The 25463-nt window shown below is 30.0% G+C and overlaps 1 protein-coding gene across 4 annotated transcripts in view; it reads right to left on the bottom strand.

Annotated features, from left to right (window-relative positions):
• The window catches only part of LOC107442066 (poly(rC)-binding protein 3), a 67445-nt gene that overhangs the window by 16260 nt on the left and 25722 nt on the right, over nt 1–25463 (bottom strand). For 2 of the 4 annotated variants that reach the window (XM_016055529.3, XM_016055527.3), the window contains exons 2-6: nt 11524–11663; nt 7751–7774; nt 7636–7668; nt 4915–5031; nt 1453–1581 (exon numbers count right to left, since the gene is read on the bottom strand). In XM_016055529.3, the coding sequence (XP_015911015.1) occupies nt 1453–1581; nt 4915–5031; nt 7636–7668; nt 7751–7774; nt 11524–11652 (432 nt within the window). In that variant the 5' untranslated portion in view covers nt 11653–11663. Of the gene's footprint in view, nt 1–1452; nt 1582–4914; nt 5032–7635; nt 7669–7750; nt 7775–11523; nt 11664–12947; nt 13067–23260; nt 23385–25463 lie in introns of those variants that run through there. The other 2 variants (XM_043050977.2, XM_043050978.2) reach the window with 2 other exon arrangements.

Genomic DNA, 25463 nt, shown 5'->3' with positions numbered 1-25463 from the left:
AGTATCTTAAACAATTAGCATAAAAACTTTCTCCAAAATAAAATAAAACTGGTTTTATATTAACTATTGCTACATTTAAATACAGCAAAAACATCCGCTGGAGAATTTTTTTAATTCTATCTGAGTACATCAATACTATTAATTTTATGTGTAAATTGCTTGTTGAAGAGCCTATTGAATGCTGTATAATTTGAAACTCTGAGTACTAAAGATTCCAATTTAATATAGTCTTGCCTAATAGGCATAAAATGAGCATGGATGTTGCATTTGATAATTATGTAAAATTTCTTACTACTTTACTTAAGGCTTACTTTCGAAATAAGACTTCTATGGAAAAGAAATCATGGTAAATCTTATTTCTTAAACAGGTTTTTCTCTCTCTCTTTTTTTTTTTGAGAGAGAAAAACAGTTGAATTAATAAAATGAAATGCATACCAATTAAATTTGAATACTTTTACAACACACTGCAGATAATGTAACCTCAAGCATCAAAAGTAAGAATAAATTAATTTTACACTACAAGCACAGTTTTAATCTAAAATGGTAAATAAATGAAAGAGAAAATTTTCTTTAAATAATCTTTGAAAACGCTGTTCTAAAATTAAAATTGCAGCATTTGCTTTAAAAAGTAAGCAGCTCCATTACTTACTACTCTGGTGTCAAATTTCAACAATAAGCACTTGTTTCCCCAGTAAATTTAAAAATCAGAAGGTTTATAAAATATGGAATCAGGCCCCTTTTTACAGGCATTTCCCAACTTAAAGACAGCTTGCATAAACGATACAAGAGTGGAAAAAAAATGCTCGCTTCACTTGTTACGAAGTTAAACCTATTTGAAATGTTTCTAGTATAAAACCATAAGAAATAAAAATAAAAATTTCAAAGCTAATTCTTCAAAAAATTAAAATTTTTAGTCAATTAGTTAGTATAAAAAAATATTAAATTGAAGCAAATAACGTGCAGAAAATTTTGCAGCAACTGAACATTAATAGCAATTTTAATAAAACACGTATGACGGCACGTCCCCTTCCCCTTTCTTTCAATGTTACGTCTTTCATAACAAATTGTCATCAACTTTCATAACTTCCTCTCTTTCAGTACTATTTTTTTAAACTATATTTAAAAAGCGCAACAGGAGGACTATTACTCATTTTTATTGAATAACAATGAATGAAATTGTTATTACCCTGTATAAGTATAATTATAGCATAAAATATAATACTTTGTTTTCTGATATAAATTATTTGCTTTTAAACTTTAACTTATTCTTAACTTATAAATTGGCCCCCACAAAAAAAGAATTTGTAAACAAGTATGTTTACGCTCTCCTGCTAATGACACCCTCTTGATATTTCAATTCTTTGTTGCCATGTAAGAGAAGTATAAATGCATAAATATGCAGATATGTATTAATTACGCTAACTTCATAAAAAATTATTAAATAAAATTTACTTCTCTGATATCTTTGATTTTGGATCCTCCTTTACCAATGAGTGAGCCACACTGACTAGCAGGAACAATTAGGCGTAAAGTAACAGGAGGTTTGGGTACATTGGTGCCTGTTACACTAGCTTGTAAGTCCTGGAAAGAATTTAAATTATTATTTCACACAAAAAATTAGTGATACAACACAAAACTGAACTAGATGAGTAGTATGTCAATAAAAAAAGGCTAACTCGTTGCACTCAAAGTCTTTCAATTGTTAAAAAAATGGATGCAACCACTAAAACTTTACAAGACATTATAAACTTTTTACATTATTTACACATATATCATGTAATATTTGGAGACCATTAAATAAAGTGGTCACTAAACGTTAAAAAATAAAATTTTAATATTTAGAGTGGTAAGTTATTTATAGGTATAATGGGGCCTGAAAAAGGATCAAATTATCTCTCTTCAAAAAAAAAAAAAAAAAAAANAAAAAAAAAAAAAAAAAAAAAAAAAAAAAAAAAAAAAAAAAAAAAAATTAAGCTATTAAGAACTGTAAAAAAAATTGTCTTGTGAAGAAAAAAAAATTAACACAATGAAATTTTTTGTTAAATTTTTTTTTTATATACAGGAATATTTTGTTGCCACAAATTAATTTTAAATTATAGCTTCATTCTTAGAAGCATACTTTTATTTATACCTTTTAATTTTAAACATGTACATAAATGAGTGTTAAAAAATCGTTTATAACTTTAATATTTAGCTTTCCAAAATCAAAATGGAATTTACAAAAAAAATTGTCAAGTTTCATCAAATAGTTTTACTAATGGTAGATTTTACTTATATACATATATATATATATACAGCGAAACCACCAAGAAAGATAAACTCTGCACAGCGACCTCTTTCGGGAGGCAGACTTTCTGTTGAAGAAAACCTTTACGAAAGACCATCAAAACATCCCCCAGTGACAGGGCAAATCTCTGCACCAAATACAGAAAAAGTCAACAAAGGAAATACGAAAAATTTAAAAACAAAATATTAACAAAACAAATAAGTAGATTTAAATGTATTCAAAATATTTGTCGGTGGCTCTTAAAAACCTCCTTTTCTCTGAAAGAGATCGACAATGCCATATTGCAGTCAGAGTGTATGAAAGATTATGCTATCAATGATTCATTTTTAGACTTGAAAGTTAAACTAGAAAAAAAAGATACTTCAGAAAGAAAAAAAACTAAACATCCATCCCAAATAAACCTCTTCTCATTTTTGAAAGCTAACTAATTTTTATGATATAAAAATAAATGCAAACTTAAACAAAAAACATAATTTTTTATTTATTAAAAATAGTTCTATCATTCATAATTGTCAAGTTTGTTTTTACACATAATATCAATAAAGGTAGTTTTTATTGACAATAAATTTTATTCATCGATCCTGTTTTCATGACATCAACACAAGTACAATTTCATCACCAAGAAAATGAGACTGAGTTAAATTAAAATTGCTAGCAAAAATTTATGTACCTTCAATAACATTTTGAAGTCAATGGAGGTATCCCCTAAGAATGACCCACCTCCATTATTACCATTTTACTGTGGAACAGAGATCGGTCGCTCCCCCGAGAGGTTTCACTGTATATATGTATATAAATAAATATATATATAAATAAATATATACAGTCAATTCGCTATAACTCGAAGTACGATAACTCGATTTTTTTATGAGGTCCCGACCCTTTTATCTTCAATTTCATGTTAATTATTCTCGATTACTCGAATTTTACTCCCTTTAACTCGATTTTTTTTGGATCTTTTAAAGCAAGAAAAAAAAACCCAGGAGCTGATATCTTGTCCCTTCCTTTGCAACACACACACAATGTCTTTCGCACTCTTCATGGAGAAGATAAAGCTGTCCCTCTTGAAGTATGTGAACAGTGGTTAAGTGAAACGTTACCAAATTTACTTCAAGGATACAGTTAAAATGATGTTTTCAATATTGATGAAATATGTTTAAGGATGAGAACTGCTCAGGGGGTAAAATGAGCAAGGAACGTTTGAATGTCCTAGTTGGAGGAAATGCGTCTGGGACAGAGAAATTGCTCTTACTTGTTATCGGAAAAAAAGCGAAATCCCCGATGTTTCAAGAATGTAAAAACGTATCCTTTGGATTACAAGTCTAACAAAAAGTTTTGGATGACATCAGTTTTATTTGAAAACTATGTAAGAAAATTGGATCGGAAATTATTCGCTAAAAAAAGAAAAGTGATACTCTTTATGGATAAATGCACTGCCTTTAATTAACAAATAACAAACAAATTATAATTAACAAATAAATTTTGTACTCTATTTCCATGCCAAAGACCTGTTTTTATCCTTCCACTTGGCGACGACGTCATATATATATATATATATATATATATATATCAAGAAATTTATAGATTTTTTTACATAAGCTAGGCTATATATGCTGAATTTTTATACAAATAACATAAACCTAGATTAGTTATCTAGTTTCTCGATAATCTATGCCATTTCAAGAAAAAGAAAACTCATGTCATGGGTAGTTCCTCTGTAGTTCATTGCAAAGCATCAGAAGACATAAAAACTGGTGAAGGACTACAAAGAAATTTCTCTTTTAAATGAAAATACTCATTTCAATCAATTATTAAACTGACAGAATACTCTGAATTTATGATGCATACACTTTATCAGGGATCTGTCTAAGTTTTTTAGAGAGGTACCTATTTTGTGAAAATTTAGACATACTTTGGAATAATTAAAAATTATGTTAAAAAAATCAACACAAAAATATGGTAAAGTAAGAAAATATTTTCAAAAATTGTCACGCAAATTAAAAATTATTTATGACTGGTAAATTTCGAAATATGTTTCCCATATATTCAAAAATAATTTTGATATTGTAAACTCTTGGGCTTAAAATAGTACTCAAATTTGTCCGTAGTTAAATTTCAACTTGAATTTAATAAAAACATGCATTTAACAGTACTAGCACTAAAAGTTATTTTCATTATGAGAACAATTTTGATTAGGTAGAACAAAAAAAAAAAGTTTCACAGAGGAAAAAAAAAAGATTCATAAAAATAAAGGTATGTTAGAATGAACTTACAGTAGTGTTTAAGATAATGTTCGAATGTTGACTTCCTGTAAAGTTTATAGAGGGCTTGTAGTTTCATTTTTAAAAACTCAGCGAAAAAAGAAACTCGCTTTGATGTGACGTTTACCACATTGCACTATCTGACTTTTTCATAAAAGAAAGTTTTCAGAAAAGCTCTTTTCCATAGATTGCAACGAGAACGGGATTTGCATGAGAACTTGCTTTTTTAAAAGTATTTTGTGAAACTACCGTTTTTCCTAAAGTTGAATTTGTGAAAGTACCGCTAAACGCTAGTAAATTTACTCTGGACAGACCCCTGTTTGTCGAATGTTTATAAATATCAAACAGAAAAAAAGAGAATCCTACGTCTTCAAATTTTTGAGCAACAAGAGAAAACGCTTTGAGAATGGATTCTGTTGAGCCAGTCACAGTTACAATTCTCTCTGGAGACGATCCATCTGATATGTTTATTTTAGCTCCACTCTAAAACACAAAAATGCTTATTAAAAAAAGAATCACTTTTATAACACTTAAAAAGTCTTACAAAACAACGATAAAATTGCAATAGAAAAATAAAATATTAAAAAATAACACTACATAATTTAATCTTGAAACATATGTATTACATATGCATACCTGCCAACATGTTTGTATTTAAGAATAATGTATTGATTTGTATTTAACAGGGTTGCCACTCAAATCTGGAGAAAAAAATTCCCTGTGTTTTCACTGCAGACAATATATTAAGAGGAAACAATTACTGATACTGTGTGAGCTATATTGGGCTAACTATATTTACTAGTTCTTAATTACTGGAAAAACAGCAGAACATACTTAAATAATGCTACAGTAAATGAAATAGTTTAGTATAGCTGAAATATCATGTTTAAATATCCCATAGATTACGCTTTGAGTGGTCACCATTCTTTAAAAGACAAAATTCCCTGCATTTTTCCTGCTATTTTAGGTGATTTTTTAAATTCCCTGTATTTTCCAGATTTTTCCTGTTCTCCGGTGGAGTGGCAACCCTGATAAGATAACAGAAAATTTACTAGCGATGTTTTTTTGAGCTACGAGTAAAGTTTTGATACATCATGCATAATCATGTAAGTCAAAAAGAAAAATTCAAAATTGGAAATAATATAAGCACTTACATTTAGCGAAGTCAAAAAATGTATATAAATTTTAATCTGAAGTAGATTTTTTAAGCCATTATGTATATTTACTTAAACTATTAACACTCAATATACTGCAGTACTGGCAATAGCACTATCTGATAAGGAATAAGAGAAGTATTTTTCCATCAGCGGATATTTTATAGTCAAAATTGTGTTGTTTTTTTAAAATTTCTTCAACAAATATGGAGAAATTTGAGAATATACGGGTAAATAGGAGATAATCATAAAATACGAGAGTCTTCGTTGAAAAACAAGAGACTTGGCAGGCACGCATATGAAGAATTTATTTGAATCAAATTTTTTTACTAACTAGGCCATTAACAAAAAGCTAAGAACAGAATGCTGACATTCAACAAAAGTTATTAAATAAAATATATTTCCTGAACAGTGATATACATGAGCTGATTTTTAAAATCAAATCTCATTCCAGATGTATCTATTCTCTAATAATGATATTTATAAAATTCCAAATTTAAAAATATCATATTTTAAAATTTGGAACAATTTATCAGGAAAAATTCACGTTATTGTTACAAATGCACTGGATTTTAAGTCGAAACATTAATTACTAAAGATTTAATCCTTACTTTGCACATTATTTTTACAACTCAAAACCAATAAACTCAGTGCTGAGCAATGAAAATAATATAGGGGTAAATTTAGGAGTGATGATTACAGCAGTTTTAAATGCCATTAAGCATAGCTTAAAAAGAGTGTTAATTCCCTAGATAACAACAGCTATTAATAGAACCAAAGAGAATAATGGGTTTAGGGGAAGCAAGAAAAAGATTTGATAATGCAGTGAAAAATTGGGGCTGGCCTGAACCACTGCCAACACTTTTGCAACTCTAGGCCATCATTTAAGATGCGCTGTATTTAAGATAGAGAACTTTAAGATCACTTAAGATCTATATTGTTAAAACAGAATTAATTATGCCACTGTTTATTACTTAAACAGTTAATCAGGAAAATATATATAAAATAAATGAATTGATAAAATGCAGTTTAAAAAGTTAAACTGTTATTTAGTTGTAAAAACTATTTAGTGTATCGTACAAATAAAATACTTAGTGACAAATGTTTAAGAGAAATATTTGCATAAAAATTTTATATTTTCTATATTTGATCAATGATTTGATTTAGAGTAGTCATTTTTATTGATTTAAGTCAAATTTCACAGTTAAAAAACTATTTAAATTTTAATTTTATACTTTTTGAGCTATTTGGGTTTACTCTTTTTTAGAATATTAATTGGAAGTTTCTCATGCAACTTTAGTTAGTAAGATGCTAGTTATTAAAATTAATAATAATAATAATATAATTATTAAAATTAATAATAATAATAATATAATTATTAAAATTAATAATATAATTGTGACAATAATTGATTTTTTTCTCTTTTTTGAACAAGTTTAGTACAATTTTGGGAGGAAAAAAAATTACCCTAGATTTTTAGTAAGTTTAATTTGAAAAAAAACCTACCAATATTTCTTTTGAAATAGTTTAAATCACAGTTAGTATTAATAACTGAAAGATTGGTAAAAGGTTGAGAAAACAGTGTGCCATAAAAGCCTTTGTGTGTTGTATTAATTTTTCTAAACAAGTTACTTTCTCATTAAATCTGTTTTCTAGACAATTAATAGGACTCTACAGTTAATAAGATTCCACTATGCACCTATTCTGATGTCCAGAAAACAAGCATAGTGGAATCATATCAATTGTTGAGTTTATTATCTGGTAATATTTGTTATCCAAAATAACAAATTAGCTTTTTCAAGAGACAATGCTACACAGAGAAACCATATATTCTATGGATATAATGCTACTTAATGGGAAATTTTTGTACAAAAGGAACAGTTACAAAATTAACCAAATGTACTGAATACAGAGACTTAAATAGAAGTCTTACTTCTTCCCGGAATTTCTTTATATTATCTCCTTTCTGCAAAAAAAATTAAAAAAAATAATTGAGTAATTAATTTTTGATGATATTTTTTTTAAAGATATTTAAGACATACACTTACTTTCCCAATAATACTACCAACTTCCTGAAAAGATAAAGGTAAAATTAAAATTTACATAATGCATAATATATATAAGGTTTAATGTAATCTTTTATTTAACAATGTATAATATCTATGTATATATGTTATCCATGTTTCATGTATGAAAACTATTAGCCGTGACAACTAGCAGAACAGGGTTGTCACAGAAAAAAACGAACAAAATAGTTGCTTCTAGTAGCCTAAACCATGAAAATAGTAGCCTAAAATTATGAAAATAGTTGCCTAAATAAGAACAAAAATTTTTCAATAATATGACTAAAATTTTATTAAAAGACTTCATTGTAATATACCATGATCCATTTCGGCAAAGTTGATGGCCAATATGATAATATTTAAATAAACGTTAGTGCTCTAGCACTAAATTTTTATATAAAAAAAAATCAGTATATTTGCAGAACATTAAATACTTTTAAATGCTAGAGTTAATGCAGAAAAATAAGTTTTTGTTAAAAAAAAAACACTCTTTTAATTTTCCCTTTCACATAATTTTTCCTGTTATTAATAATTGATTTAGCAAATATATATATATATTGAAAAAGTGATTACTAAAATTCGAAATTCATGCATAATAGTATCGTATTAAAAATTGGGTTCTTTAAAATCATGCAGAGTTTCGTAGCAATAACTGTTGAAAAGGCGATTGAGAAACAAAATAGATTCACAATGGAATCTGTGCAAATTGAGCGCATTAAAAAGTGATGACTCAAATTTGCAATTCAATATTTTTTATTTTTCAGGGGGAAAAAATTTATTATGTTCAGAAGCTACCGCAGGTTGTCAACCCAATTTATGCTAAAAAAAAAAAAACATTGCTAGGAGCACAGAAAAGACTCCCTTTAGTCTCCTTTTTCTGAAAATAGTTGCTTTTATAGCCTTTTCAGGCAAAAAAAGTAGCCATAGTTGCCTCAGGTAGAAAATAGTTGCATTTTAGTCACCTGTGGCAACCCTGCAGAACCACTTTCAAGAGCTCCCTTCTAAGTGGCTACAATTGATCATTTTCGCTGAATTAATGGCATTATGTATCTTAAATTATTATTCGTTTATTAAGAACAAGCAGTAAAACATTTCTATATAAGACTCAAACTTTTTTTTGTTGTTCTTTCTTACTTCTGAGAATGAAATAAATAAATAGCTGTCTCTATGATAACTTATATACTCAACTTTGACAAGCAAAATGACTTTATAAAGCATTTGTGCATATACATGAAGAGTATAGGGGAAGTAAAATACAACAGGGTGCATAGCCAAGTCTTTCAACAAAAAATAAACACTTTTAAGTACTTTTTAAGCTTTAAAAAATATTTTTAAGCACTATATACAATAACAAAATGGAAAATAATTTTCTAAGAATTTACATAATCATAATAAAATAACTAGTTTTTGACAAACAACTCTTTTCTTGATTATATAAACCACCATAAAAAGATCTAGAGATTTTTCGGTTCGATTTCAGAGGGTGGACAATGAAGCCTGAAATGGAGAATATATCTTGCAAAATGAAGGGGAGTTACACATGACAGTGCAAGAATCTCACCGAACCCAGCTTAGTAGACCCACATGCGGACTCGCAAGTATTACGTCATACAGGCAAAATGACTGGCGCTTTCATACGCTACGGACTGACGGTAAGCCGAAATGGATTGCAGTTGAATGAATTGTGAAAACCATGCTTTTGCATAATATACATGGCAAAAATTGACATGGTAAAGAAAAAATCTCAATTTTGAAAAGGGAAAATTGAGCACTTTTTATAAATACCCAATAAAAAAAGCAACTTTAAATGCCTTTAAAAAATGAAAATCAAAAATCAGCACTTTTTAAACAAGCTACGCACCATGTACAATTCTTAGAAAAGTAAATTCTTACATAGAAAGTAGATTCATGAAGAAATAGCCCAAATCTTGTACCCAAAGTAATAAGTTTTACTAGAAAGAACACACTAACAATTATAATAATGCAACATAGAAAAAAAAAATGTAGCTAATTTTAACTGTGGTTAAAAAATACTCATTGTCTGATATGTAGTTCAGCTTAAATTTCAGTAATAAGACAAATTAATTTACAGATTAGCAGGGTTCTGTCTAAATTTTTTTGAGAGGTACCTATTTTGTGAAAATTTAGACATAATTTGTGAAAATTAAAAATTCTGTTAAAAAATCAACGCAAAAATAGGGTGAAGTAAGAAAATATCTTCAAAAATTGTCGCTACAAATAAAAATTATTTATGACTGGTAAATTTCTATATATTTTCCCCCATATATTCAAAAATAATTTTGCTATTGTAAAATCTTTAGCTTAAAATTGTGCCCAAATTTAAAAGTACATAAAAATCATGAATTTAAAAAACAACAACATGCATTTAACAGAACTAGGACTAAAAGTTATTTTCATTATGAGAGCTTTTTTGAATAGATCATACAAAAAAAAGTTTCAGAGAAAAAAATGTTTCATAAAAAATAAAGGTTTATTAGAATGCATTTACAACAGTTTAAGATAATGTTGAGAATGATGTTCGAATTTTGACTCCCTGTAATGTTTATAGAGGGCCCTTTATTTTTAAAAACTCAGCGAAAAAAATGCTAAATTTGATAAATTGTGTAAGTGACCAGTTAGGCTTACCACAATGCACTATCTAAACTAACACGTGCTACCTTTTCGTAAAATACAGCTGGCAGATTGCAACGAGAAAAGGGTTTGCAACAGAACTTGCTTTTTTAAAAGTATTTTGTGAAACTAGAGTTTTTCCTAAAGTTGAATTTGTGAAGGTACTGCTAAACAGCAGTAAACTTATCCTGGACAGACCCCTGATAAGTAATGCAAAAACATTCCATGTTGAAGTTTTAAAATGTTGGTAAATAAGTATTTAACCGCTTCCCTGACTATCCCGAGTTAACTCGGGTACGTATATGTTGCAAATATTTATCATCCCAAGATAACTCAGGCTTAGCAGAATTTGTCAGTACATTTTGTTCCATCACAATTTTACTCAGTCGGAAGCAAAAAACAATCTGCTGTAATTGAAAGTTTGCCACGTTTTACTTGGGAGTTTTGATGTTGGACTGTGGGACTGCACACGCGTTTTCTGCGATTGTAGATACGATGGTAGCTGAATTTACATACCAATAAGAGTAAAAAAAAAATGGCGTATCCCTTCACTAACGTTTGAAAAGTACCACTTCGTGTTGTCCCTTGTTTTAAGAACTATTCTACAAAGACTCATATTTATCTTTTTTTATCTGCTCGAAATAACTCGGAATAGTAAAGTGATTTTAAATTAAAGGTTTCTGACACATTAAAAAAAAATTAAATTTCAACTTAAAACTTGTGCATTGTTTTAGTTCTTTGTATTTATTAATAAAGCAAAAAAAATATGTTGATATTTTGCCTTTTTCTTCTTCAAAATAATTGCTAAGGGAAGTGGTTAAATGTCCTGATGACCAATGCCATGTAAATGTCATAAGCATGTATTTACAATTACATAGTATTGACTTTAAAAAAAAAAAAGCTATTTCCTTTCATTCTTTTAAATCTGACTGGTTGTTTCTTTATCATATGAATGCATTTTGAGTAGAATTCTTTTCTACATAGGTAATTAGCTTCTCTCCTGTTAAGTACAGGTAAATATTGCATGAAGGTACCCAGATTTTTTCCTTTTTGCAAGTTCACAAAACATAGTCACACTATTTTTAGTTGACTGCATAAGATGGTGGTACAGAAATGAAAAAACATACTTTTCCCTGCATGATGAGTCGGACAGTGAGAGTGACAGCAGGTGCAATTCCATTTGTGGTCACTGGAGGTTGCTGTTGATGGGGAATGTGATAGATGCTCTTTAAAGGTACCTCCACACCTGATGCCATCGCTCTTTCAACTAAAAGAAGGGAGAGAAAAAAAACATCTGTTTAGGATCAAATTACATATTACACCTTAAAAAATGCAACATAAGAATGTGAGGATAGTAGTTAACGACAATGAATCTATGAAAAGGTACCCCCAACATAGAATCGAGTTAACATGTCTTATATACTAGTGAATTGGAATTGTATTTTTGCAGTGGTATATACACTACAAGAGCAAAAAATTTTTACACTGTGTAAAGCAATGCATTTACAGGAGGCGAAATCCTAAGTTTTATTGCAGTTGGATGAATATTTTCCAAAAGGATAAAATTCAAAATTACAACCTTTTAAAGCTAAACAGATTAATTATCTTCAAATTTTGAGCTTCATTTAAATATGTGATGCAAGAATTTCTATAACTTTAAAAGTCAATTCATTTTAGCTTGTCATTAAGCTAAAAAACAATATAAATTATTATAAAATATTTTATATAATAGATAATCCTTAAAATAGTTTATGCAACGACCTCGAAACCAAACATAACCCACCTCAAACATGCTGATAAATATTCATATGAAATATTATTGACAGTAGGAAATGTTGGTAAAATTTGGCCTTAAAATTATTCTAAATTTACCGGAAACAATTATTTACAATAAACAATTGGAATGCTATTTCCTAAAATACAAAAGCATAAAAAAGCACAATATATATACGTATACTATCGTCAGACATCTGTAAATAAAAAATACTTACGGAATGATATGAGAAATTACGTTCTATCAACGAGCCCTTAACAAAATTTTTTTTTAACCTTACAATAACGGATCTTTCGCATATTATTTTATCTTGAAATTTGGCAATTTTCATTTTAAAATTGGTCTCCTCACAAAAATTTTCATTTTTAAAAACAGAGAAGATGATTTCTTTAGTTTATAATTTTAAGGCCACAACCCCTTAAAAACGCTTTTTTTTTTTAGAATAACAGCGAATTATTTCTACACATAAAAAAAGAATCCTGCCCTAAGGAACCTGATTGTACAGTAACATTTTGTTGAAAGAAAAAAAAAGATTTTTGACAAATTTACAAAATTAGGAACTTTTACAAATATGTCTAAATATGCCATTGGTTTTTGCCATTTTTCAAAAAATCCGAAAGATGGCAATCTACTTTTATAAAATTAGGTTTCAGGTTTTTTACAATTCATAAAAGCTCTGGAATAACCTCCTGAATATAGACATTAAAACATACATTATATGAATCCCTGCCAAAAGTATAATCAACAAGAAAATATTCTAGAGCCTGATCTACATACCCCAGTGTAAATGAATATATTTTGCAATGTTTTAGGATAGAAAGTCCTTTAGAGAAAAGAAATATTGGCAACCTTGCCACCTCATACATCAAAAGACATCCAAAAAGGTTGTAGTGACAAACGTGACTGTTTCTGTTTGGAGGATCAATCAAACTACAGTAATTAAACCTGACAAAACGGCTCCCTAGGCACTTCTTTAAGGAAAAATAAAATGAACATCAGATTTTTTTAAAAACATTTTTTGGCAGCAGGGCAAACTGCAAGATAATAAACTTATTCATTACATTATTTTCTACTAAAATTTAATATTATCAGGGGTATGCCAATCTTCTTCAATAGGCTCCCGTTTTAGACATTTCGAAAAAGTTACAAAAACTTGTAGTTGGTCCAGATTTTTGGAGGTCTGTATTAGTGAAAAATACACTCATAATTTTCTGAATCTCTTAAATTGCCACAGACAGGGATCAACTCAAAAATCCTGAAAATTTCTCAAATAAAATCATTAATGAAGCATTTCAAAAAAATTATGTCTTCGTAAATTTAAATCATTGATATTTTTATAACATGAAATTCTAAATAAATTATATGCAGCATGATTTAAATTAATAATTATGTATAAGTTTACTTTTATCTCTTAATCACATTTATTATTCTACCGGAAAAAATATTCACAAATGAAGATGCCAAGCATAAATTCTAGTTCCAATGTTTTTAAATAAAATATATAAGAATTTTTATACATAAATGTGATCGACGATTTCTTGAAACTTCTGGACCTTGGATTACCGGATCGCGGCTAGCAAAAAATCCGGAAGCCCGAATTTTTTCCGGAGTACAATCATCTCTGGACAGATAATGGTTCTGTTTTGGGAAGAAAAAACTATATATCAAGCTTGTAGTTTTAAAATTGTGATTTAATGGCGTCATCAACTTCGGTTTTTTAAATAAGAACCTTATGTAGGATCTATTTTTAAAATGAAAAAAAAAAAAAAAAAAATGAAATGGAGGGTCAGTTTTGCGATGAAATGTTTTGTAACGGGGTCGTTTTAACAATAAAAAAAAAAAAAAAAATCCGTAGAATTCGTTAAAATATTCAAATTTTTCTTTATATAAAACCTGACTACCGTTACACTGCACTTTCGTAAGATGGTAATAACAATTCATGTTGTTTCAGATCATACTTACATTATTAGATGTACAATGAGGGGGGAAAAAACGAATCACGTTGAATAACTTTTGACCAAATGATTGGATCTTCACGTACTAGGACTGAAACTAAATGGCTCGAGGGGGTGACCTCAAGTCTACTAATTAATTACTGTAGACGATATTTTAAATTACGAAATCGAACACAAAAACGTACTTCTTGGAATAAACATACCTTTTTTTTTAGTTTTCTGTTTGGAAAAATTTGGATTTCTGACCAGCGTAATAAAAGGGGTAGTCATAATCTTAGAAATAGGTTATTATGTAATGAACATAATTAAACCAGCTCTTTTTTCACCGGTGGGCACACTAGAATTTTTCATTTTATTTATTTACTTATTTATTGTTGTTTATTTACTTATTATAACATATTATAAAATTTACAATTCTCAATTTATAATTCAAAGACAAAATAATTGTTAACTATTGTCAATAAAAAAAAATTCCATAAAAGTTAAAAGTAAATGATAACACAGCTTCCATTATAATATTCATTTATTTGAAATGAACTAGACTAGACATATAAAATGAAAATGTTTAGAGCTTCTTTAATTGGAACTGAAACGAGAAGTCCTGATGCAACGTATATGTAAAACAAATAGACATAACATAAGCTCAAATTTTGAGATCATTTTTGCACTTTTAGAGCATATTTATATGCTCTAAAAGTTATCTGAAATTCTAAATTTCATATTACAGACTGTAGTAATTTAAATCCAACTTACAATGAATTTATGAAATATTACCAGATTCAATAATATTTGATGTGATAAATGCTTTTATACTTTCGAATCATATTTATCTTAAGATTTAATTTTTTAAGATGTCACAGAAATTGAAAATACCTCTTTTTAAATCGGAAAAAAAATTGAAAGTGCAAGGAAAAAATTAGAAAAAAAAAAGAAAGAAAATAAAAGACAAGAAGAAAAGGGAACTCCTGGGTCAAGTATTAGGAGAAATTTTCCTTCGTGGAGGACTTTTTGATGGAACTAACCCTCATTTGCGTTACCTGGAGAGGAAGACCACGAGAACCTCTCACGGTTAGCGTGACAGCAAGGGAACTCTAGCCCATGATCCGTTTACCACTGAGAATATTTTATGTCAGCATTGTAGTCGGTGCAAACCGGATGCGGAATTCGTACAGATTAGTATTCGAACCTGGGGCACCTCATTGGAAAGCGAACGCTCTATCCCCTACAAGGCGAACCAATGGCACGCGATACAATATTTTGGGCACGCCACCGATCACAAAGTTCACTATGAAGCATATTAAAAATTAAATTAAAATTCACGAAAAACAAACAAAAAAAACGATTATTAACAAAAGAATTAACAATCAATGCCAAAAAACAAAAAAATATATATAACCATAAAAAACAAGCTAACAATAAATGACTAGCAAAAAAAATTAACAGTCCTGCTTAAGCTGGCATCTTACAACTAATATTATTTATTTGCCATCAAATCTGCAATAACAGAAGTCACACTGATGTTACTTTAAGTTGAATTACACGTATAACGGAGACATTGCAAAATGTATTTTTTTTCATAGTAAATATAGAGTCTTGAGTTACAATAAGTTAAGTATAGTTAAAAAGTCTTGAGATACTATTTTGTATTATTATTTTGCCAATAATCACGAAGTCAAAATTACTTGACGGCACGTCTATGACCTCATTAAACAATATATTAGAAAAAATGGCACGTTGGTGCATAAAGGTTCGCCACCCCTGCCTTACAACTACCTTTTTTTTAAGTGTAGCGACTACAAACTACTTTCGAAATATAGTCGCTACAAACTACGGAAAAAAATAGCGACTGCAGTGGTTTATTTAGTTGTAGTGCGCTACATCCAACCACTGGATATAAATATATTATGGTCTCATACGTGGATACCAATGTCGAGGACACCAATACAAGACAAAATTTTCTATAAATATTTTTATTTAACGGCAGGCACTGAACTCTCGTTCTTGTCTGTGAACGTAGGTCAAGGAGGCGAGCAGCATTACCCATGCCACACTATTGGGTACCTTACCTCTGGGGGTACTGATCCAGGAGTTTCCTTGTCTCCTCTGGATTGGTTCAAAATTACAAGCCTACGGAGTTAAACATTAGTAGTCGTAAACCCTAAATTGGGTCAGCTGTTCAACGACGGATATTTAAAAAAAAAACTAAAAAAAACGCAACTTAATAATGGCTTTGCAGTTAGGTACGATGACCGCTCAGTCACCTGGCCGGCCAAAAATAAATTATTGCATCACAATACTGAGATACTAAATGAGTTTGTTGCCTATCTAAATATGCTTTAGGACTCAAATGAAAAATTCAAGCATGAGAGGGTTGAACAAGTTAAAGTTTTAATTTCAAATTAATAAAATATTAGTAGTGAAACACAAAATTTAACATTAATTTCATAAACTCTTGGTAGCTCTATAATGGCCATACTTTGAAAACCACTAAACCATTTAAAGTAAATTCAATTTGCAGTCAAAGTACGAGTGAGTTTGTTTTACCGACAGCTGTATGATTATTATTGAACATAGCGATTTTTTTTTTAGCATGTGATGGTAAAACAGGCTGAAATTGAAGACTTGTGAATAAACGTTATGCGATGTTAAAGAAACAAAACAATCCAGCTGAGAGAACGAATTGCAGGTCTCAGTTAATTTGAAGATCTAGTGATGGAAATAAATGGATTTTTTTCTTTCCTTTTAATGAATAGTATTTTACTTTTATTTTATAATCGGCGTTAGACAACCGATCCAATTTTGAGCTTACGACTATCAATGCTCAATTATGTAGTCTTGTAATTTTGAACCGAAAAACCAGAAGACAAGGGAACTCCTGGATCAAGCATTCGGTCAAACTAGCCTTCGGGGAGTGCTGGTTAATGAAACGAATTGTTTTTACGTTACACGGAGAAGAAAACTTCCCACGGTCAGCCGGACGGATTCTGATCCATAATCCGTCCACCACTGACGATATTTTAAGTCATCTCTGCGGCAGATGCAAATCGAACGCAGAATGCGTACCAAGCAGCCATTTAAATGTCTAGGTCACCTTATTTGGAGGCGAGAGCTGTATCCCTTCGGGGTTCATACTAACATTTATTTTATTTTATATCCTTCGTTGAACAACCGACTCAATTTTTTGGGCTTACGACAACTAATGTTCAACTCCGTAGCCTTGTGATTTTGAATCCAATCCAGAAGACAAGGGAACTCCTGGATTAAGTATTGGGAGAAATTTGCCTTCTTGGTGCACTTTTTGATGGAACTAACCCGCATTTGCGTTACATGGAGAGGAAAACCACAAAAACCTTCCACGGTTAGCCTGTACAGCAAAGAGACTAACACATGATTCATCTACCACTGAGGATATTTTAAGTCATCACTATGGTTGGTGCAAGCTGGATGCGGAATTCGTAACGACCAGTTCTCGCTGGGATTCGAATCCGGTTCACCTCATTGGTAGTAAATACTTTATTTACGTCGCACTAAAGCAGCACAATAGGCTATTGAAGACGTCTGGAAAACATCCCTGAGGATGATCCGAAGACATGCCATCGCAATTTTGATCCACCCCCGCTAGGGTATCCCGACGACCAGCGCAAAGTCGAGATAGAACAGTTTAGCGAGGACCAATACCGCGCAATCTAGGTCGATACGCAGGTTGATCAAAGTGGTCATCCACCCGCTTACTGACAGCAGCCAGTAATGCTTGACACTTTTAAGTACTCAAAAATATTTTTAATCACCCCTTAAAAAAAATCATAACTAGGATATGCGCAGCAATAAAAAACTTTTTTTATCGTTTAAAGTTCTTAATTTATTAACATAAAATCAACAAAATGCAAAAAAAATTCAAAAACTTTACATAATCATGATAAAATAACTAGTTTGGGATAAATATTGCAGAGAAAAATCGTGCTTTTTTTTTGTAATTTATGACGACAAGCGAGATGCCAAAGAAAAAAATCTCTTTTTAAAAAGATAGAAAATAAAGCACTCTTTGCAAACCCCGAATAAAAGTAAGCACTTTTAAAAAAATTGAATCAAAAATAAGCACCTTTAAGCCCTTTTTAAAATATAGATCGGGGGCATATAAGGAAAAATCAATAGAGGTGTTCATAAAAGAATGGCCCATTAAAAAATAGCCCAACTTGAATGACATGGCTACTACTTACAACCAGGGTTCGCCAGGAATTTTTATAGATTAGGCCCAGTAGAAAAAAACCATCTTAATACTCAATTAATAGGTTTTTATTTTGTCATTTTGAACCGGGCTGAGGGGATAGAACGCCCACCTCACAGTGAAGTGACCCAGGATCGAATCCCAGAGTTGGAAGATCGATATGAACTCTGCTTCCATCTCGCCCAGATTACAATGTAAATATATTCAGTGGCATACGGATCATCGGTTAGAATCCATTTAACGTCAGGCTAACCGTGGGAGGTTCCCGTGATTTTACGCAAATGTGGGTCAGTTCTATCAAAAAACCTGCCAAGAATACTAGTTTGTCCCAATGCTTGATCTGGGAGTTCCTTGTCTTCCGGATTAGGTACAAAACTACGGAGTTGAACTTTGATAATCGTAACCTTACAATTGGGTCGGCTGTTCAAAGCCGGATAAAAAATATATAAAAAAATAGATATTATAATTTCTAAAAATTTGTTTTTCGCAATTATCCAACCAAATTGTACTTTGGAATTATTAACTTATTGTTTTATAATTGTAACTAAGTCACTTTTTATAAAAGAATTATATGAAGCAAAGCATATTTCAGCTATCTGATTTTGCGCAAACAAGATTTAATACAAATGAAGTAAATAAGTGCACACGTTTAAAAAAAACATATTGCTAAATTATAATACATTACTTTTAAAACAAATTATGTGCAATGTGCATACACATGACACTGATTGCATAGTTTATTCGAATTGTAAACCCCTACAGGTTTCGTTCTATGTATCCAGCGAAAAAAATGTCAAAATGAATACGATATTTTTAGACAAAGCGTGCGGAAATAAATTTTCAGTTAAAAAAAAAAAACCCGTTTGTAATGAGCATTTTAAAAGATTAGACCAAAATATCCCCATTTTATTTTAAGATTTCTATTATAGACTGTGCCTGTTTCCCTCTACTGTACCTTTTTCAAAAAAAAAAAAAAATCTATGTTTAAAGATAAAGTTTAGAATAGTGAACCCATAATTTGGCAGAAAACCATAATTTAGGATATCAGTTGAAAGCCATAACATCTAATTACTCAACTATTCACTGATATCTTATGACTAGAAAGAATATTTTCTAACTTTTGATTATTTCAGTTCAAACTGGGAAATCGTTTAGGGGGTTGAAGAGAAGAAAAACTTTCTGTTTTGTTAAAATATTTCAATAATAGTAAAAAAAAAAAAAAAAGAAAGAGAGAGAAATAGACTTAAAAAAAGAGAGAGAGAGATATAAATAGAAATGTTGATATTTTAAAGTTTTAGTTTAATGAAATCATCTATGTACTTGACTGATTAGGTTTATATTTTAAATTTTAAAGAGTACCAAAAATATATTCTATTGAATATTTATTAATCTTTTTTTTTTTTTTTGCTAACATTTTATTTAGCAAAAATATTGTCAATTGATAAAGAAAGATTAAATTATACAGCTCATTTATTATATACTATATATATATATTATATTATATATTATTTATTAACACTAGAAAGACGGAAACTTAGTATATATACCTATATTGCCCTAAAGCAGTCAAAATGACTGGATTGTGAATGCGTAAAGAGAAATTTGTTTAAAATTAATTTTTAATATTTTTTATATTATTTACAGTTATATAACAAGTTATTAGTAAATATTAACACTAAATAAATTGTATGTTGTACAAAAAGTCACAAAATTCTAAGAAATTGTGTCATTATATACATCGTTGTTTTTCTAATTGAAATTAAAAAACACTCAAAATGTCGTCCTTGGGCTTATCTAGCATTAATAAAAGCGAAAGCACAGTGTAGATATTGGTTGATGATATGTTCATGCGTACGTGATTATTAAATTAATTTAATGAACATTAAAATTTTAAATTACATGCTTAGGAAACAAATGTTTATCATTTTTTACATTCATTTCAAAAGCAAAAAATAATAAAAATAAGAGGATGTTTTGTACATTGTAAACCATAATAAAATATTCATACAATGAAAAATACAAATGAACTAAAGATATGTGCGTTTCATTTCATGAATTTATTCAATGCTTCTGCTTGCATTATTATTAAACTTTAAAGCAAATTATGTGGTTAAATATAATATAATTCTAGTCACATACCATATTATTCTTTACATTTTACAAAGAATCAATTTCATCCTTAAGCAATTCAAGTATTAAAATTCAATTAAGCATTTAAAAGGCTGAAAAATGACTAAAAGTTATCCTCATAACCAGTTTCTTTTTTTATTAATTCCTTTCATAATAGTCAAGCTATATTTTTTAGCATCTTATTTTTGTATTTAGTATATATACGCACGCATGTGGAATATATTTGGAAAAAAAAGTTTAATTCTCCCCACGTTTATTTATATAGTGTGGATACATCAGATTTTTTAATCAAAGTGTGTAAAGAATCAGACTTCAAATCGAATAACTAATAATACACATATCGAACATGCGTTAGAAAAGATAAGTTAAGAAAACTTTTAATTTGATATATTATTTGTTGAAAACAGTTCAAATTAAACTGTTATAAAACACCGTTGAAACTGGGACATTTCTTTTATGAACATCCTGTAAATTGTCGTAAAAAAGAAACAAACCTACGCAAAAATTAAAAACAAATTTTTTTACCTGAAATCAAAAATATTGCTGATCCATACCTGCCAACTCTTCCGGATTTTCCGGAAGATTTTATTTTCATATTTAAAGTGGTAGTAATTATATACTATTTCTTCTTTTAAAAACTTAATTTTTTAAATGATTTTGATCACCACTATTCTTACAAAAATTAAGCACATATATTAATATTGATTACTATCATGGTTGTCAACCTAAGTTTTCTCAAATACAACGTATTTGTTTGCTTAAAATTGAAGTTTTAATTCCATTTTAATACCACTGGGAAAAATGATAATGGAAGGGATTAAAAGTTGGCAGGTATGCTGATCTTCCGATACAGCTACTTAAAAAAAAAAGAATACTAAGACTAATACAGTCAAACCCCGCTACAGTGAACATTCAAGGCACCGAAATTTCGGTTCACTATAACCGGGACTTCACTATAACTGTACTGTAAACAATTTTAACAAATTTTTCTGAACTGCTCCCTTTTATGACACGTCATTCAAATAAATGACCCATAAAAAGAAATACAAAAATGATTCGCGATCGCAACGCTCGAGTACGCCGTCTAGCGGGAGCCTGTAAATATCGGACATTAATTTATCACGTTTTCATTTAGTTCCATCAAAGTCATTGACTGAATCAGACGCCATTTTTTAGCAGCAAATAAGAAACAAAATTTCCCTAAGGAAAAGGCCGAAGAACTTGAAAAAAATCTCCAGAACATATAAGCATCTAACTAAGTCAAAGTAATTATTTCAAACAGAAAAAATAAAACCAGGTAAATAAATACAAGTGGGAGAAAAAGAAGTATTTCAAAACAGTCGTTAAGTAAGGAGAAGAGTTTTGGGACGCATTCTTAAAGACAATGCAAACACAAATCACGCAACCTTCGCTCTCGGAAAACTTATTCTGAAGAAAGTTAATTCTTCATTCAGAGCTGCTCCATCTGGCTCGAGACCATTTTCCTCAAATGTCAGAAATAATACGTAGAAACCACTACCGAAATTTCTTCGAAAAAGATCAGAGAGAAAGGTTTTGTCTTTAACAGATTGCAAAATTTCATGCTGAACTTTAAAAACAACTGAATAATTAAGCACACCCTTAAAAGGTCAAACAAAGAGCTTAAGGGATGCTCCATGTTATACCATTTTTACCCTTTGAACTTTACCCATAATAAAGAGAGCTTATTAAAATTGTTTAAGTTCAAAATAATGTTCCATATAATTTTTGTATTATTCCTGTTGCGATAATATTTTTGCTCTCATCATGCTATAAAAAAAAATTCTTAACAAAAACAATGATATGAGAAAAAAAAAAATTCTCATCAGGGATCACGTGAGACAACTATCGCAAATTTGATAAGTTCGTCGATGAAAAACAATCATTTTTTAAGAGAAATTTTTTTTTTTTAATTTTCATTATTTTTTAAGTAAATAAGAACGTTAATATTAAATAGTACTAATTCTAATTTTGGATGAATGGACTAAAAAAAAAATTCTTGATTCTTGTTTCGACATAGATTTCTCTTATGCTAACCTAATTGAAAAAAAAAAAAAAAAAAAAAAAGCTTTATGTATGTAAGTACTTTGCTTAAGAGCTGCACAATGGGCTATTGGCGACGTCTGGAAAACATCCCTGCGGAAATCCAAAGAAATGTCATGGCAATTTTGATCCTTGGCAGAGGGGATGGCTCCCCGGCTTCGGTAGCCAGACGACCTGCGTGCGAAGTCGAGCACTTTACGGTAGAACTGTGTAACGAGGACCGATACCGCGCACCCTCGGTTCCTATACAGGCTGATCAAAGTGGTCACCCTCCCCCCGCTTACTGACTGCAACCAGTGATGCCTGACTTCGGTGTTCTACTGGGAAACACGTCTTTATGATCAATCCACTTAGCGGGTATGTAATATATTAGCATGTATGTAAATAATTTTCTTATAAATATTTATGGTTATGGTCACGCATTCCTGAGTTAGAAAAAATAAGTTAATAAACTTGCCTAAAATGCAAATAAACGAATAACACGAAAGACCCATCTCCAGTCAAAAAAAAGTTAGTTTTACACTTGTAATTTTAAAATTTATTATCATTTCATATGTCAAAAAAGTATCATTTGTTTCTGGAAACATGTTGGTATAGGAAACACCATTTTTTTTTTATCACGCCAAGCCAGCCAAGATAGATTCTTTTTTTTTTTTCTCCGAGACAAAATTTTTCTTCCCCCTCTTTTTAAACAGGTAGAAATTAAAGAGAAGACTTACCTATGCGGAAACCCAACCCCCGGGAACAGTTCCAAACCACAACAAACGAAGAAAAAAAAAAGAAGAAAAAAAAATGCAGATGCGTAATCCAATTATAGGAACGAATTTGCTGAGTACTTCATTTCATTTCATTTCTGTGGCCTCTTAGGCATGGTAGTAAATAAAAAGACAGAAAAGGAACCTCGATGAAGCGAAGGGAAATACGACACGGAGTAAGCAAGACGGTAAAAATGGAATCTGTGATGAATACCTGAATTGAAAAAAGAAAAAGGTATATCGTCGTTAAAAGAAAAACAATGGAAAACGTAACCTTGGGAAAAAAGCTCTTTGCAATCGTTGCACGCAGAAGATAAGGAAAATTGATCATTATTTGTTTCTACGGTCTTTCGAAGCCACCTATAATAATCTGTAATTAAACAAAACAAAAAATAAAAGGGTACTACTCTATTAAAGTGCTACAGTTTGATACGAGAGACCCATTGTTTTCAGCGAGGCTGGTGCGGAGAATAAAGGAAAATGACTAGTCAGATAAATCAATTCCACTTTCTGAATTTTTTTAAAATTTAAAAAGTTAAAGCACTTGATAGTACTATAAGTCTATGCAAAGTCAGTATTTTAATAACCTGTTTTTTTCTTTTCTTTTTAACTAAAAAACAAAAATCTAAATATTTTTGAGAACAAAAAACAATTTTTCTAATCATAACCAGCCGACCAGCAGGTTCTTAAAATCCACTTTTTAAACATAAATAACATAATTGAATACTAGTGGGTTCCGCCTCTGCTCCCTGACGCTTCCTAACCCGAAAGACTGCTATGCAATCTTACATAAATTGCAAAGCTAACCATGTTCGCTACTAAGTTAAGCCCTTTTAAAATGTGTTCTAGAATCGTAATTTAAATTGTAAAATCGTAAGAACTTAAAGCAATTCTTAAAATTAATTTCTCTATAAAAAATTAAAAATTCTCTTTCAATTAAATTAGTAATTTAAAGCATAGAAAAAATGAGTTTAGATAAACCAAGAGTTAAATATAAAGCTTCAATTTCTGATATATATATATATATATATGCAAAATAATTCTCAGATTTTACATGATCATGATAAAAGAATTAGTTTCTGACAAAGAACTTTTTTCTTGATTATATTAGCCACCATAAAAAGATCTAGAGATTTTTTGGTTTGATTTTTAGAGGGTGGAAAATGAAGCCTGAAATGGAGAATACATCTTTATTTTCAATACGAATAGAATAAAAGAAATATTGGTTGCACACACAATTTTTTCATTACACATACAGTTTTTGATTAATTAAATGTTAAACACAGATTTTTAGCTAGTTTCCGCTATCTTTGTTATTTAAAATAACACACAAACACAATGGGGAGAAAAAAAATCGTCACTAAAGACATCACATTGTTATTTAAATTGTTAAAGTCATTGCTTCCGTCGTTTTTAGCAACTTCAAAAAGAATAATATTTCTATCTATATCATAAAAAGATAATTGTTTCGCGCATTCTCATTGGACAGAAAAATCACATGATACTTGATGAAATCGCATGATGATGAATGTGATACAAATAAAAACAATCCAGATATCTATAGGTGTCCTTTGTGTGTTATTACCCTAAAATTAATAAAAGCTGATACGGTGCTTGTCTATAAATTATCCATTTTCTACACATTATACCATTACAATTTATCGACAATTCTTAATATTATTCATTGTCATTATCTTAGAAAGGGACAACATTTAAGAGTGATATTTAGCTACTGTCTTAAAATTATTAATCACAAATTTACATTTATAATAAATTTTATACAAAACTGCGTCCAGTATGCGCATGAGATTTAAATAATGAATAAACAACAAATATTTAAAATTCTAAAGCAACATTAAGAATTCATTCTTTGCACCATTGCTAAAATAATTTTTACGAAAAATATTTGACAAAATTAAAAAAGAATTTCGACGCCCGGTGGCTGAGCGGTAGCGCTTCGCGCTGTCGTGCCACAGGTCCCTGGTTCGATCTTCGGGCCGGGCAAGGTTGACTCAGCCTTTCATCCCTTCAGTGGGTTGATAAATGAGTACCAAGCATGCTTGGGAACTAAACACTGGGGGTTCCGCGTTCGGCTGACCACCTGACCGGAACATCTGCTCCTGCACCCCAGAGCCCAAGGTCAAGAAAACTGAGCTGGGCACAGTAG

The sequence above is a fragment of the Parasteatoda tepidariorum genome, chromosome 6 (assembly GCF_043381705.1).
Source record: "Parasteatoda tepidariorum isolate YZ-2023 chromosome 6, CAS_Ptep_4.0, whole genome shotgun sequence".
In the NCBI taxonomy this organism is placed as follows: domain Eukaryota; kingdom Metazoa; phylum Arthropoda; class Arachnida; order Araneae; family Theridiidae; genus Parasteatoda; species Parasteatoda tepidariorum.
The sequence above is the reverse complement of the archived record's forward strand: the minus strand, read 5'-3'. Positions and strand labels throughout refer to the sequence as shown.